Raw genomic sequence first — 14545 nt, forward strand, 5'->3', positions numbered from 1 at the left:
CCTTCAATTATTCATACAAACATAAGACAGGAATATATAAATATCATCAGATAGATTGCTCTCTTATCTTGGCTGGTGGAAGATCAAATTATCAGAGTAAAGCCTTTCCTGCAGTGAGAAGGTGTATGTAAGGGAAAGACACCAGACACAGACCCCCTAGAGCCCAGATTCCAACCAGGCACAATGTGCAGCACCCACATAAAGAATGCCCAGAGTGTGTGGACTATACTTCATAACCATCTTAGCTAAACCTCCATGTTCATGCGCCAGTCACCATGAGTCCCGAAGGGCTACAGTATGTGGCTTGAGTCCATTCATATTCTACACAAACCTCATGCATTCAAGGTTGAGTATAGGTTTGTTTGAACATAACATTCCAGCTATTCTCCATTGTTAGAGATTTTACATTTTTGTTGTCTATTTTCAAATCACTTCCAACTGCACTATTTTTACTTTTTTCTTTAAATAGTAAAAGTTTTCCTTCTGACAGGGTATTTTAATAATTCCAATACAAACACATTTACAAATTAATGTGTGTAGCATTAAACATTTCTCTATGAAGTGACATATTTGTTAAAATATACACTTAGTGTACAAAACATTAAAGACACCTTCCTAATATTGAGTTGCACCACCCCCCTCCCTTTTGCTCTCAGAACAGCCTCAATTCGTCAGGGCATGGACTCCGCAGGGTTGCTGGCCCATGTTCACTCCAATAATTCCCACAGTTGTGTCAAGTTGGCTGGATGTCCTTACGGTGGGGGACCATTGATACACACAGGAAACTGTCGAGAGTTGCAGTTCTTGACACAAACCGGTGCGCCTGGCACCTACTACCATACCCTGTTCAAAAGCACTTAAATCTTTTGACTTCCCATTCACCTTCTAAATGGCATAGATACACAATCCATGTCTCAATTGTCTCAAGACTTAAAAATCCTTATTTAACCTGTCTCCTCCCCTTCACATGACTGATTGAAGTGGATTTAACAAGTGACATCAATAAGGGGTCATATCTTTCACGTGGATTCACCTGGTCAGTTTATGTCATAGAAAGAGCAGGTGTCCTTAATATTTTGTACATTCAGTGTATCTTCCATCCCAAATAGTACCCGTAATGCTTATTGAAAATGCAACCAAAATCAGTTCATGGAAAACTGACACATTATCTATAATTTACAGAACACACACCAAGAATGTAAACACAACTTTTTCAGGAAAAACAACAGGACTTCCTTTATTGGGTAAGAGATTGGCTAGCTTATATTTTATGAAATTCTGACAGTGGGGGACTTTTCATTCAGTGCTTTCAGGAAATATGTACAAAGGAGATGGAATACATACCATTTACATTTAAAAAATAACATTTTAAACCATACACTCAAAATAGCCTCTGATTAGCTCATTGTAATGTTTACACGATTGTTTAGGGAATCTGATGAAAGTGATCCACACACACACACACACACACACACACAGTGTCATGAATTTAGTGTCATGAATTTAGTGTGGTGTTATGAATTGCATTGTGGCAACAAGAATAGTAGACAGGGAGGTGGGCGTAATAAGCCTCTAATGAATATGCAATTGCAATGAGGAAATGGGATTTTAAAGGAAGGAAGGAAGGAAGGAAGGAAGGAAGGAAGGAAGGAAGGAAGGAAGGAAGGAAGGAAGGAAGGAAGGAAGGAAGGAAGGAAGGAAGGAAGGAAGGAAAGAAAGATGGTTAGAAATGATAAAAGAAAGACAGAGGATGGCAGCCCACCACCTGGCATAATGTTAAAAGCAGTGAGGCAGGTGAAGTTGCAGAACAAATCAATCAGGAGTACAGCAAAGGATTTTGACATAAATTCCCGTACCCTGACTCGGTATTGTCAAAAGGTTACCAGAGAAGAAGTTGAAAGTCAGACAGCCATACCAACAACAGTGGTTGGCTATACAAAGCCACGACAGGTTTTTTCACCTGATTTGGAGATGCAGCTTGTTTAGTATAGTACTAGGTCAGCTGACATTTATTTTGGTCTGTCGCCAAGTGAGGTCAGAAGACTTGCCGACCAGTTTGCTGTGACACAACAGCTGAAGTTCGCACCAATGTGGGCAGAAAAAGAAAAGGCCAGCTTGGAGTGGTTTAGAGGCTTCTTAAAGCGGCACCCAACGCTGTTGCTGAGAAAGCCAGAGGCAACTAGCCTTGCCAGGGCAAGTAGCTTCAACAGAGAAAATGTTAATGCTTTCTTCGACAATGTAGCATAAGTGCTAGAGAGATATCAAGTTGGACCAGGAGACATATGGAATGTCGATGAAACTGGAGTGACCACTGTACATAAACCTGACAAAGTGGTGGGCAGATGTAGATTCAAACAAGTAGGGTTACTGACCTCCACTGAAAGGGGAACCCTCGTCACACTGGCCTGTGCTATCTCAGCCACAGGGAATAGTATACCTCCATATTTTATATTCCCCGTGTCAACTTTCATGATCATTTCCTGATCAACGGGCCACCTGGTAGGAAAGGAGGGACAAATCCCTCTGGGTGGATGAAAGATGTGCACTGTTGACTTCCTGAAACATTTGAAACACCTCTTGTGATGCCTGGATGAGGAACAATCCTGAGAAGACAATGTCAATTTATGACATTCCTGGGATTGTGGCAATCACCTATCCTCTGGCTGCAACCCCCTTGAACATTCAGGCTGGCTTTAGGGTGGCTGGGGAACAACATTACAACCGAGTTTGCGCCATCCTACATTACAGATCTCCCCATTCAGAACCCAACCCTACCAGGCCCCAGCACCAACCCTGCCCTGCCAGGCCCCAGTACCAACCCTGCCCTGCCAGGCCCAAGCAACATTCCAACCCTGTCAGGCCCCAGCACCAACCCTGCCCTGCCAGGCCCAAGCAACATTCCAACCCTACCAGGCCCCAGCACCAACCCTGCCCTGCCAGGCCCAAGCAACATTCCAACCCTACCAGGCCCCAGCACCAACCCTGCCCTGCCAGGCCCAAGCAACATTCCAACCCTGTCAGGCCCCAACACCAACCTGCCAGGCCCCAGCACTATTCCAGCCCTGCCTGGCCCCAGCACCAACCTGTCTCCAGCACCAACCTGCCAGGCCCCAGCATCATTCCAGCCCTGCCTAGCACGAGCTCAGACACAGACCTGCCCAGTTCTTATGCTAGCACCAGCTCACCCTTGCCCAGCAATGCCATTGCTGACAGCAGACTACTAACTCCAGAGGACATCAGGCCATATTCAAAAGCTGACCCCCGAAAACAAGCTTGTAAAGGAAGAAAACGATGCAAAGCAGCAATTCTAACTGACACACCAGTGAAGCAGGCAATAGAAATTTAAAAGAATAAGGCACAATCTAGCAAAAGGCTGTTTCTGAAGAAAGGTAAGCAAGGTGGGAGGTCAAAATCTGGATCTGCAAAGAAAAAGAAGGCAGTTACTTAGTAATTACTTAATTACTGTGTGCTCTGCCAGTATTATTGTTTTGATTGAAAGTCATGATTTGCCAGATTCTCTAGGCATGATTGTTTTTATTTTGAGCTCTTTAATGAAATTGAATTTGGTTTTGAATTTGAAATTAAAATCAACATTCACAATTAATTAGTTGTGTTCTTATTTGTTGATAATCTTACCCGACGAAGTGTGACAATTTACCCGTTGATGGAGCAAACTTTCACATGTGCACACTCTCTATTTAACTGTCTACAACTCCGTACTGAAATAAGACATGAAGATGTCATGAATACAACATATGTGCCCAAGACTTCCTTCTTTCATTTGGTATGACATTTATAAGATTGTGATGTATTGTGCCCAGTAAATGTTAAGAGTGTGAAAAGTGTGACAACATACCGCCCTCTCCCCTGCATTAGGTTTCTAATTTTCAAAAGGAACTGGCTTCTTTGAAAAGTTGACTAATCCGTAGTCATGGAATTGACAGACAACAAGGTGGGCAGCAACATTGCTTTGTCATTAATCCCGGGAGGGTATTTTTCCCATACAATGATTGATATAAATTCAGAGATATACCCTTCTCTTAAACCAACTGATATGACAGAATTCTTCACATAGTTTTGGTGTTACCTGAATAGTGATCAATACCAAAGTAAAATAACACAACCTATCCTATAAGCAGTAGAAATAAAGTGATATCCTCTTATTTTCCCTAAAACTACATCTGACTGAACAACACCAACCCTCAAAACACTAACTTTAAATGCCCTTGCAGTGGTCATTATAGAATGAAAAAATATTTCTTAAATGGTAAGAAGAAAATACGCATTGCAACTGGAAAACAATATGTGGGCGTATCACATGTATACTAAGAGGGTTGGGGTAGTGCAGGAGGGGGGTTGGGGTGAAAGGTCAGCAGAGGAGGCGGATGAGTGTGAGGAGAGCTGTCAGGCTGGGCAGAGCAGCGCTGAGACTAGAGGCTCCACTGGATGACATGCAGTGGTCTCTGTTCTGGCCAATGCAGGCAGCATAAGCCATGACATGGGGAATGTAGTTCTGCTCGTGGACACCGTGTAGCAGGTGAGCCATAGGGCCCTTAGCAAACACAGCCACATCCTCTCCTCCATGAGTCTCCATACTCAGCGGCACTGCAGACTGGGCCTTGTAGTTATTTTCCTCTGAAGAGAGGGAAGGAAGGGAAGGGGTGGAGGTGGGGAAAGGGAAGGAGAGAGAGATCAGAAGGATGATTTTCTGGCATGCCAAAGACCAAGTGATGTTCTCTATGACAGAGGACTGTCAAAATGGCAATACTCCATTGATGATAAGATTTCACTTACCATAGTCAAGGGTGGAGACGTTCTCTCTCAGACCATTGACTACTTTGAACCCTGGTCCATTCCCATATAAGATGGCTGTGAAGGGCTTCTGGTCCACATCACTCAATATGGGAGCCAGTCCTGTAGACAGAGAGGAAACAATGAACGATCTCCATCACAAACCATTAATTACAAAATACACAACATCCAAGTGACTGATGACAGAGTGTAGCCACATACAATATACAATACATTGTTGCAAAATCATCCACTGCTCACCAAAAATTGTGTTCCCCCTTGGAGTGTAGCCTCCAAAGTTGAACATGTGAGAGTGGTCAGCAGTGACGACAGTCATTGTGTCATATATGCTGGTCATGAGGCCAGCATGGCCAATGGCCCGGTCCATCTCCACTGCCTCATGCAGGGCCTGCTTGGCTTTACCGTCGTGATGTCCGTGGTCGATGCGCCCCCCTGCCAACGCACAGCTTGGTTAACCTCTCTCTCTCAAGCAGATGAGAAAATCTAGCATCAGGACTGGCAAAGCAGCCTAAGCTGTAAAACTTCACATTCAACATGATATACATTATTAAACTTGTGCAGCTGATACAGTATTTACTGGTGCCAGAGTAAATGTAACACAACAATCACCCTCCACCAGCAGGTAGAATCCGCTGGGGTTTTTCTTCAGGATCTTAATGGCCACCTCCACCATCTCTGTCAGTGAAGGATCTGTCTCATTGTTTCTCTCCAGGTCATAGGGAAGATCTCCAGGCTCAAACAGACCTCTGTTAACACAGGAAGCAGGGTTTAATATATTGTGAAACAGGTAGAGAAGATGATCAGTGGTTAACATGATAGAAAACAGGAAAGAGGCAGGTCATGAAATCAATTTTTTAAAAATAACTCACCCAAAAGGTAATCCACACTATTAGGGTTTAGCGATAAAAGTTCCTTCTTGTTCCATACATAGTTGGCGTTCTGTTTATTCAAAAAATAAAACAATACATCATATGGAATTGATCCAACCCTGTGATAACCTAAAGCTATTCAAATGTTCTTGATAAGAAAAATTGAGAAAAGAGGAGGACGGAGAAGGACAAGGAAGAAACAGCAGACATGATAGAAGAGGAGTGAGAGAAGAACTAAGACAGAGCAGCTGACCTTGTTTTTCATTCGGTTATTCCACTCCTCCACCAAGTTCCTTCTATCGATGCGGGTACCGAAGTGTTTCTTCTCTCCAGGATACTCCACATCTGATTGGTTTTTGGGGAACATGTACTTCCTCCCTCCTCCCATAATCACCTAGACATCCACCACAGAGGTAAAACATTTGATTCCTCTCTATGGACATCCCCGGTAGGGTTAAATATTTTCCTTTTATTATTATCTGTGTGCCTTTACATTACAGGTGCAAGTTGGTCAATATTACTGTCTGAACAATAATGCTCTGTTTTTAACATGATTACTGGATATTTTCTGTAACATCAGGATCCATATTATATGATGGGACTCACATCGATGTTGGGAATGTTCTCAAAGAGCTGTCTGGCGATGTCCTTGCAGCCCGCCTCTACTGCCTCAGCGGGCATTTCTCCATCGGAGTACCAGTCCCTGTTCACACAGTGGGCATAGGCTGCACTGGGGGTGGCATGGTTCACACGCGTTGTCGTGACTATTCCCACTGACTTGCCTGGGTAACAAACACACAAACCGTTTTTGAACCTGCTGCTAGGATTCTGTGTAATAGTCTGCCAGATCTGAAGACAATCAATAGCTCCAAAGAATCTGCTAATTCTAGTTTAACAATTCTGTTGACACCCAGGGCACCATCGAGAGCATCCTGACCGGTTGCATCACAGCCTGGTATGGCAACTCCTCGGCATCTGACTGTAAGGCACTACAGAGTGTTGTGCGTAGAGCCCAGTACATCACTGGAGCCAAGCTTCCTGCAATCCAGGACCAATATAATAGGCGGTGTCAGAGGAAAGCCTAAAACATTGTCAGAGACTTCAGTCACCCAAGTCATAGACTGTTTCCTCTGCTACCGCACGGCAAACGGTACCAGAGCGCCAAGTCTAGGACCAAAAGGCTCATTAACAGCTTCTGCCCCCAAGCCATAAGACTGCTGAACAATAAATCAAATGGCCACAGGACAATTACATTGACCCCCCCCCCCCCCATTTGTTTTGCACACCGCTGCTATTCGCTGTTAATTATCTATGCATAGTCACTTCACCCTTACCTACAGTACATGTACAAATTCCCTCTAACCTGTACCCCCTTACAATGACTCGGTGCCGGTACCCCCTGCATATAGCCTCGTTATTGTTATGTTATTGTTTACTTTTTATGATTTTTTACTATAGTTTATTTGGTAAATATTTTCTTAACTCTTCTTGAACTGCACAGTTGGTTAAGGGCTTGTAAGTAAGCATTTCACAGTAAGGTCTACACTTGTTGTATTTGGTGCATGTGACAAATAAAGTTTGATTTGATTTGAATTCAATTTTCACTCATTTGAGAAATATGACAATTTATGTCTTTTTTGTTTATTGTTTACCCATCACGGTTAGAGTACTTACTATGTTAGACAGATAATTATGGTTGTACAAATATTTCCACTGAGGATGAGTGTGTCAGAAACTAATTAGTTAAAGCCTGTTCCTGATGTGAGACATCAATTTCTGTGTGTTACAGTATGTGAAGGGCTCAGGTCATAAGTTCACTGTCAACCTGGTCTGGTCACTAAGGATTGGATCCCTGATCCTCTCTGACCCCTGACCTCTACTCCAGAAGTCGTGTTTTCATTCCTGCCATGTCTCTAAGTCATTGGGGCCTGCTAGGGTGTCTCTGCTTTTGAGAAAATACATCTGTAGCTATAAAATCCCAATTGAGATCCATGCATGCCTACGATTACAATGTTATCATGGTGTGTCTCTACTGCTTATCTCAGGTTGGCCAAATAAGGCTTAATATATCTGGTGTGGAAAGGTACTGTGAAAAAACATGAGTTATAATGAGACAGTACCGGCTTCCTTGGCCCATCTGAGGATGGAGGTGACCTCGTTGCCCTGTGTGGTGTTGCACTGAGAGCGGACGGCAGCTGCACTCACACCCACCGTGCCCTCGTTGGCCTTCACTCCACAGAGGAATGCTGTGGCTGTACCCGCACTGTCTGCAACCTGGGCATTGGTGTTATATGTCTGCAGAGACAGGACAGTAACGTGTGAATTATATAGAATTGTAGTAGGAGACATTGTTCTGCATGCCGTGTTGGTGTTATCCACACCTCCAAGCATCACCTTGAAACGCTCAGATTGTGTAATTTCTTTTACATTCTTCATTCTTACACAATTATTGACACAGACTACTACATGATCAATCATGTGTGGAATGTGCTGCTCCCTTAACTATAAAGACAGTTTTATGATGTGTGGCTTCTTGCCAAGTATGTAACATAATAACACATTATTATCGTATGACATAGACAGTATGTGACCAGGTATCTTGGTCTTGATCTTGGTGAACCATTCATTACTTCCAGATCAATAATGCATGCTATTCTATAGCTTTTCTATATGATAACAGACCAGGTCAGACCTTGGAAAGCGCAACATAGGGGAAATTGTCCATCTCCAGCTGGGTCTCTTCCCCACTCTGTCTGCTCAGCTGCCCCTTCAGTATTCGTGCTGCCGTCACTGTGGGAATGCCCATTCCTACACAACAAAAGCAAAGCAGTGCTCGGTCTGTTATGGTGTGATTCTATTTAAGGGATAGAAAGCCTTTCCATCTCATGCATTAACACCTTTTGGTTTTCTATCTGATTAACATGGCTCTGTGGTCACTTTTCACAGCAGCTGCTCCATCCACTGAACAGACAACTCTACATTTGGTGGTAAAGAACCCCGTCAAAAGAGCTTTTACTTGAGATCTGCCTTGAGTCACCAGAAATTTGTATTTTTAGAGATAACTATCTATTTTCCCTTTGTTTTTATATATGGCTCCCATATTCAACATTCGATTTAGAAAGTCTGAAACATACTATTTACTTCTGACTGGATTACATTAATCCTCCAGAATGTTTAGATGGAAAAGACTGTGTTTGATGAGGAGGACATACTTATCATCAAAATACGAGTTTTCTACAACCACTAGGAACAATATTCTGGAAATGAATAAAAACTATTACATCTGTATGCTGCACATGAGCTCATAGAGTTAAGACTTCACTTCATCATACATTATGGCACATACTCATGCAATGAAAAAGGCCCCTGTAATCATGGCTTACCATCACCAAGGAAGAGGATGAGGTTCTTTGCAGTGTTTTGATTGAGCTTCTGAAGTGTGAGGGCATTCTTCAAAGTACGCTGAGCCCATGTGTTCCAGAACAGGGGATCTTTCTCTTGGTCTGCAACACGGAGGTAGACTTTTAGTTTTAAATGAGGAGGGAAAGAGGCCAGTAGAAGTGATCTGTAACACCTGCAAAAGTTTCTGGGACAAGTGGGACGGAATATGCCCCAATTAAATGGAATACAAGTTGAGGTTTATCCAGGGAAGCATTTTTTGATGGACAAAAACTTGAATAACACAGAAAATATGCGTTGTCCATTATTTCCAAAATATCACTTCCTGATTTATACATTTTTCATAACCTAGTTATAACCTTCCTAATTAATGTTTTACTGCCAGACAATGTCAAGGTTCCTTTGTGAGTAACTTATTTCTATACTGGTTTTAAGTCTCAGCATGACATATAATATGAACAAGTATGGACGATAATATCAAGGGACCAACAGGATGACCATAAGCACATACACATGTACTGTATTGATAATGACATGTTCTGTAGGGTCTGCCACTGCCAACCATATTGTATAGAGAACAGAGAAAATGGAGGTACACTAGCCATTGTATTGTAAATGCAGTATGCATTATGTTCAGTGGGGTCAATAGACTGACAGTTATAACCCTAACACGCCATGTTATTCTGAATCATAAAACACGGGACGAGATGTTAAAAACTGTCCATTGTGCCAATAGATGGAATGCACTCACATGAGATTTGCCGTGATGTTGATAGAGTGGCATGGGAGGTTTATTTCTTAGACTGGGTTAAGATGTCAATTTTGGGACACATCCTCAGTAGTGTGCCTTCGAATCAGTGGGTGTTTCGGCCTTTAATCACTAAAAACCCTCATCAAAGGTGGCCAGCTAAAGGGTGATCAAGCCTTAGCTTGTGTCCCATGCCCAATTAAGATGTCCCACGGGACTATGCAAGGCAGGAGCGTCCTGAGCCAGCCCGCATACCTCAAACAGGATGCCATAAACAACAGATAAGTGGCACTTCCTTAATAAGAGCAGTTGAAGACTTTTGCATGTGTCACATCTCCAATAAATCAAAGCCCAATTTAGTTTCTACCCTTCTTCCTGAAGTGTGCACTCATTCACTCATCCTCAAGGACTATTGGAGCATTGGATTGGTTTCAGCATGTGCTAAAGGATCTTTCCACTACATTTCCTAAACCGGTCCCTTTCCTTTCAAATATATGAATGGGAGTGAACAAGTGCACACTTCAGCGAGAAGAGGGAACGAAATAGGTCTGTTTTAGTATGTGTCCCCTTGTAACGGTTTTCTTTATGAGAAGGAGAGTCGGACCAAAATGCAGCGTGTAGATTGCGATCCATGTTTTAATGAACAAACGTTAAACACGAATCAGTACAAAAACAATAAACGTAACGAAAACCTAAACAGCCTATCTGGTGAAAACACATAGACAGGAACAATCACCCACACCCACACAGTGAAACCCAGGCTACCTAAATATGGTTCCCAATCAGAGACAATGACGAACACCTGCCTCTGATTGAGAACCATATCAGGCCGAACATAGAACTAGACAAACTAGACATGTAACATAGAATGCCCACTCAGATCACACCCTGACCAATCAAAACATAGAAAATACAAAGTAAACTATGGTCAGGGCGTGACAGTACCCCCCCCCCAAGGTGCGGACTCCGGCCGCAAAACCTGAACCTATAGGGGAGGGTCTGGGTGGGCATCTGTCCGCGGTGGCGGCTCTGGCGCTGGACGTGGACCCCACTCCATGACAGTTTTAATCCCCCTCCTAAACGTCCCTAAATAGGTTACCCACCACAATGATAACATGGGACAGAGGGACAGCTCGGGACAGAGGTAACTCGGGACAGATGGGTAGCTCAGCACTGAGAGGAAGCTCAGCACTGAGAAGAAGCTCAGCACTGAGAGGAAGCCCAGGCAGGTAGTAGAAACTACCAGAACCTGGCTGGCTGGCGGTTTCAGCAGATCCTGGTCGACTAGCAGATCTGGAAGAATCTGGTCGACTGGCGGATCTGGGAGAATCTGGTCGACTGGCGGATCTGGGAGAATCTGGTCGACTGGCGGATCTGGGAGAATCTGGTCGACTGGCGGATCTGGGAGAATCTGGTCGACTGGCGGATCTGGGAGAATCTGGTCGACTGGCGGATCTGGGAGAATCTGGTCGACTTGCAGATCTGGAAGAGTCTGGTCGACTGGCAGATCTGGAAGAGTCTGGTCGACTGGCAGATCTGGAAGAGTCTGGTCGACTGGCAGATCTGGAAGAGTCTGGTCGACTGGCAGATCTGGAAGAGTCTGGTCGACTGGCAGATCTGGAAGAGTCTGGACGACTGGCAGCTCTGGCTGCTCCATGCTGACTGGCTGCTCCATGCTGACTGGCAGCTCTGGCTGCTCCATGCTGACTGGCTGCTCTGGCTGCTCCATGCTGACTGGCGGCCCTGGCTGCTCCATGCTGACTGGCGGCCCTGGCTGCTCCATGCTGACTGGCTGCTCCATGCTGACTGGCAGCTCTGGCTGCTCCATGCTGACTGGCTGCTCCATGCTGACTGGCTGCTCCATGCTGACTGGCGGCCCTGGCTGCTCCATGCTGACTGGCGGCCCTGGCTGCTCCATACTGACTGGCGGCTCTGGCTGCTCCTTGCAGACTGGCAGCTCTGGCGGCTCCTTGCAGACTGGCAGCTTTGGCGGCATCCTGCAGACAGGCAGCTCTGGCGGCTCCTTGCAGACTGGCAGCTCCATGCAGACTGGCAGCTCTATGCAGACTGGCAGCTCCTTGCAGACTGGCAGCTCCTTGCTAACTGGCAGCTCTAAGCTAACTGGCAGCTCTAAGCTAACTGGCAGCTCTATGCTAACTGGCAGCTCTATGCTAACTGGCAGCTCTATGCTAACTGGCAGCTCTATGCTAACTGGCAGTTCTGAACAGGCGGGAGACTCCGGCAGCGCTGTAGAGAAGGCAGGCTCTAACAGCGCTAAACAGGCAGGAGACTCCGACAGCGCTGAAGAGAAGGGAGGCTCTGGCAGCGCTGGACAGGCGAGGCGCACTGTAGGCCTGATGCGTGGTGCTGGCACTGGTGGTACTGGGCCGAGGACACGCACAGGAAGCCTGGTGCGGGGAGCTGCTACCGGAGGGCTGGGGTGTGGAGGTGGTACTGGAAAAACCGGACCGTGCAGGCGCACTGGAGCTCTTGAGCACCGAGCCTGCCCAACCTTACCTGGTTGAATGCTCACGGTCGCCCTGCCAGTGCGGCGAGGTGGAATAGCCCGCACTGGACTATGCAGGCGAACCGGAGAAACCGAGCGCAAGGCTGGTGCCATGTAAACCGGCCCAAGGAGACGCACTGGGGACCAGCTGCGTAGAGCCGGCTTCATGGCATTAGGCTCGACGCTCAATCTAGCCCGGCAGACACGCGGAGCTGGAATATACCGCACCGGGCTATGCACCCGCACTGGAGACACCGTGCGCACCACTGCATAACACGGTGCCTGTCCGGTCTCTCTAGCCCCCCGGTAAGCACAGGGAGTCTGCCCAGGTCTCCTACCTGGCGTAGCCATACTCCCTGTTAGCCCCCCCCCAAGAAATTTTTGGGGCTGCCTCTCAGGCTTCCATCCGCTACGTCGTGCTGCCTCCTCATATCTGCGCCTCTCAGCTTTCGCCGCCTCCAGTTCCTCCTTGGGGCGGCGATATTCTCCAGGCTGAGCCCAGGGTCCTTTACCGTCCAGTTCTTCCTCCCATGTCCATTTCTCCAGGTGGTGCAGCCTCTCCCACTGCAGCTGCTCCTGCTTCTCCTGCTGCACCTTTGGGCGGCTACACTCCCCTGGTTTAGCCCAGGGTCCTCTCCCGTCGAGGATTTCCTCCCATGTCCAGAAGTCCTTATTGCGCGTCTCCTCGCGCTGCTCCTGCCTGTTGACACGCTGCTTGGTCCGTTGGTGGTGGGTGATTCTGTAACGGTTTTCTTTATGAGAAGGAGAGTCGGACCAAAATGCAGCGTGTAGATTGCGATCCATGTTTTAATGAACAAACGTTAAACACGAATCAGTACAAAAACAATAAACGTAACGAAAACCTAAACAGCCTATCTGGTGAAAACACATAGACAGGAACAATCACCCACACCCACACAGTGAAACCCAGGCTACCTAAATATGGTTCCCAATCAGAGACAATGACGAACACCTGCCTCTGATTGAGAACCATATCAGGCCGAACATAGAACTAGACAAACTAGACATGTAACATAGAATGCCCACTCAGATCACACCCTGACCAATCAAAACATAGAAAATACAAAGTAAACTATGGTCAGGGCGTGACACCCCTCTAAGCTCTTCCTGGTGGATTTCAGTCAAACAGCTAGATGCTGTTAAGAGACATTACATTTATTGACAGGTGTGTGTATTACCAGGAAACTGTGGCTTCCCCAGGCCTTCCCAGGCCAGGCAGGAGCAGATGAGCAGGATTGTCACCTTCATGATGCTTTCGCTCTATCGCTGTAGTGTTATCACATAACACGTCCCAAACTAGAGGGAGTCTGTAAAAGAAGGAGAAATCAGTGTATATGAAAGTTGACGATGAGTTTGATTTAAAGTGCAGCAAATGATGTGGAAAGTAGGTAGGTTTCAACTTAGACATTCACAGTGAACAGAAGTAGTGGTTTTGTTGTAGTGTAGTCCTAACATGGCCCCACTTTCAACCTTCGTCTCTCCCGAGCCCGTACGGGAGTTGTAGCGATGAGACAAGATAGTAGCTACTACAACAATTGGATACCACGAAATTGGGGAGAAAAAGGGGTGTAAAAAAAAAATTATAATAATTATTATTTTTTTTAAATATATACAAAAAGGCCGAAAAATACAAAGTACATGAGAGGACGAGCAAAACATGTCTGCACTGCTACTCCATCTTGGAACACAATGTGATCTCTCCCCCATTTCTGACAGCTAGTAAACACTTGACATACCTCCCAGTAGATTGGGACCGAACCACAGTAAACGGAGAGTGTCAGAAGGTGGCTGCTCATCAGCCATTGAGGCCCAAAGTCTACACTGTAACAAGGGTGTTTACAAATGGGTGGGGGGTAGATCGGCCTTGGGATGAGAGATGTGTACCTAACTTGAGCACAGAGATGTATTATCCGCAGGTACCAACTGTTGCAGAACACAGGAGGTCATTGGAGATGTTGGTGGCTAGGGACCAAGGGATCCACTGGGAAACAGGGAGGGGGTATCTGAAAGACTCAGCCCTAGACCTATCATTAAACCATGAAGATAGGAGAGCAGGAGACGGATTCCGAGCAATAGCTATTCTCACAGCAGTCGCTGTAGGGACAGTAACAGAAGGAGCAGTAGTAGTAGCGCATGAGGCTATATTGACAGCATGGAACTGGACTAAAGCACAAATGAGGGGTATTGTGA

General features: G+C 45.7%; 1 protein-coding gene across 1 annotated transcript; it reads right to left on the bottom strand.

The window, feature by feature from the left end:
• Nucleotides 1-1642: 1642 nt before the first annotated feature.
• On the bottom strand, nucleotides 1643-13681 carry LOC110494447 (alkaline phosphatase-like). Its single transcript, XM_036950500.1, has 11 exons — nucleotides 13534-13681; nucleotides 9065-9184; nucleotides 8374-8489; nucleotides 7802-7976; nucleotides 6288-6463; nucleotides 5935-6075; nucleotides 5682-5751; nucleotides 5422-5556; nucleotides 5053-5244; nucleotides 4795-4914; nucleotides 1643-4635 (listed from the first exon to the last, which is right to left on the bottom strand). Exons 1-11 carry the CDS (start codon nucleotides 13601-13603, stop codon nucleotides 4370-4372), a joined length of 1581 nt encoding a protein of 526 aa, XP_036806395.1. The 5' UTR covers nucleotides 13604-13681; the 3' UTR covers nucleotides 1643-4369.
• Nucleotides 13682-14545: the final 864 nt, after the last annotated feature.

Source organism: Oncorhynchus mykiss, chromosome 17 (genome assembly GCF_013265735.2).
Source record: "Oncorhynchus mykiss isolate Arlee chromosome 17, USDA_OmykA_1.1, whole genome shotgun sequence".
NCBI classification, from domain to species: Eukaryota; Metazoa; Chordata; class Actinopteri; order Salmoniformes; family Salmonidae; genus Oncorhynchus; species Oncorhynchus mykiss.

Bases quoted from the DNA above. Each gene is read 5' to 3' on its own strand.
- LOC110494447 (XM_036950500.1), bottom strand. From the start codon at position 13,603: ATGAAGGTGACAATCCTGCTCATCTGCTCCTGCCTGGCCTGGGAAGGC. The intron at 9,185-13,533 runs GTAATACACACA...TCCGTGTTGCAG, and splicing joins GGGGAAGCCACAGTTTCCTG to ACCAAGAGAAAGATCCCCTG. The intron at 6,076-6,287 runs GTGAGTCCCATC...GTGGATGTCTAG, and splicing joins AGAACATTCCCAACATCGAT to GTGATTATGGGAGGAGGGAG.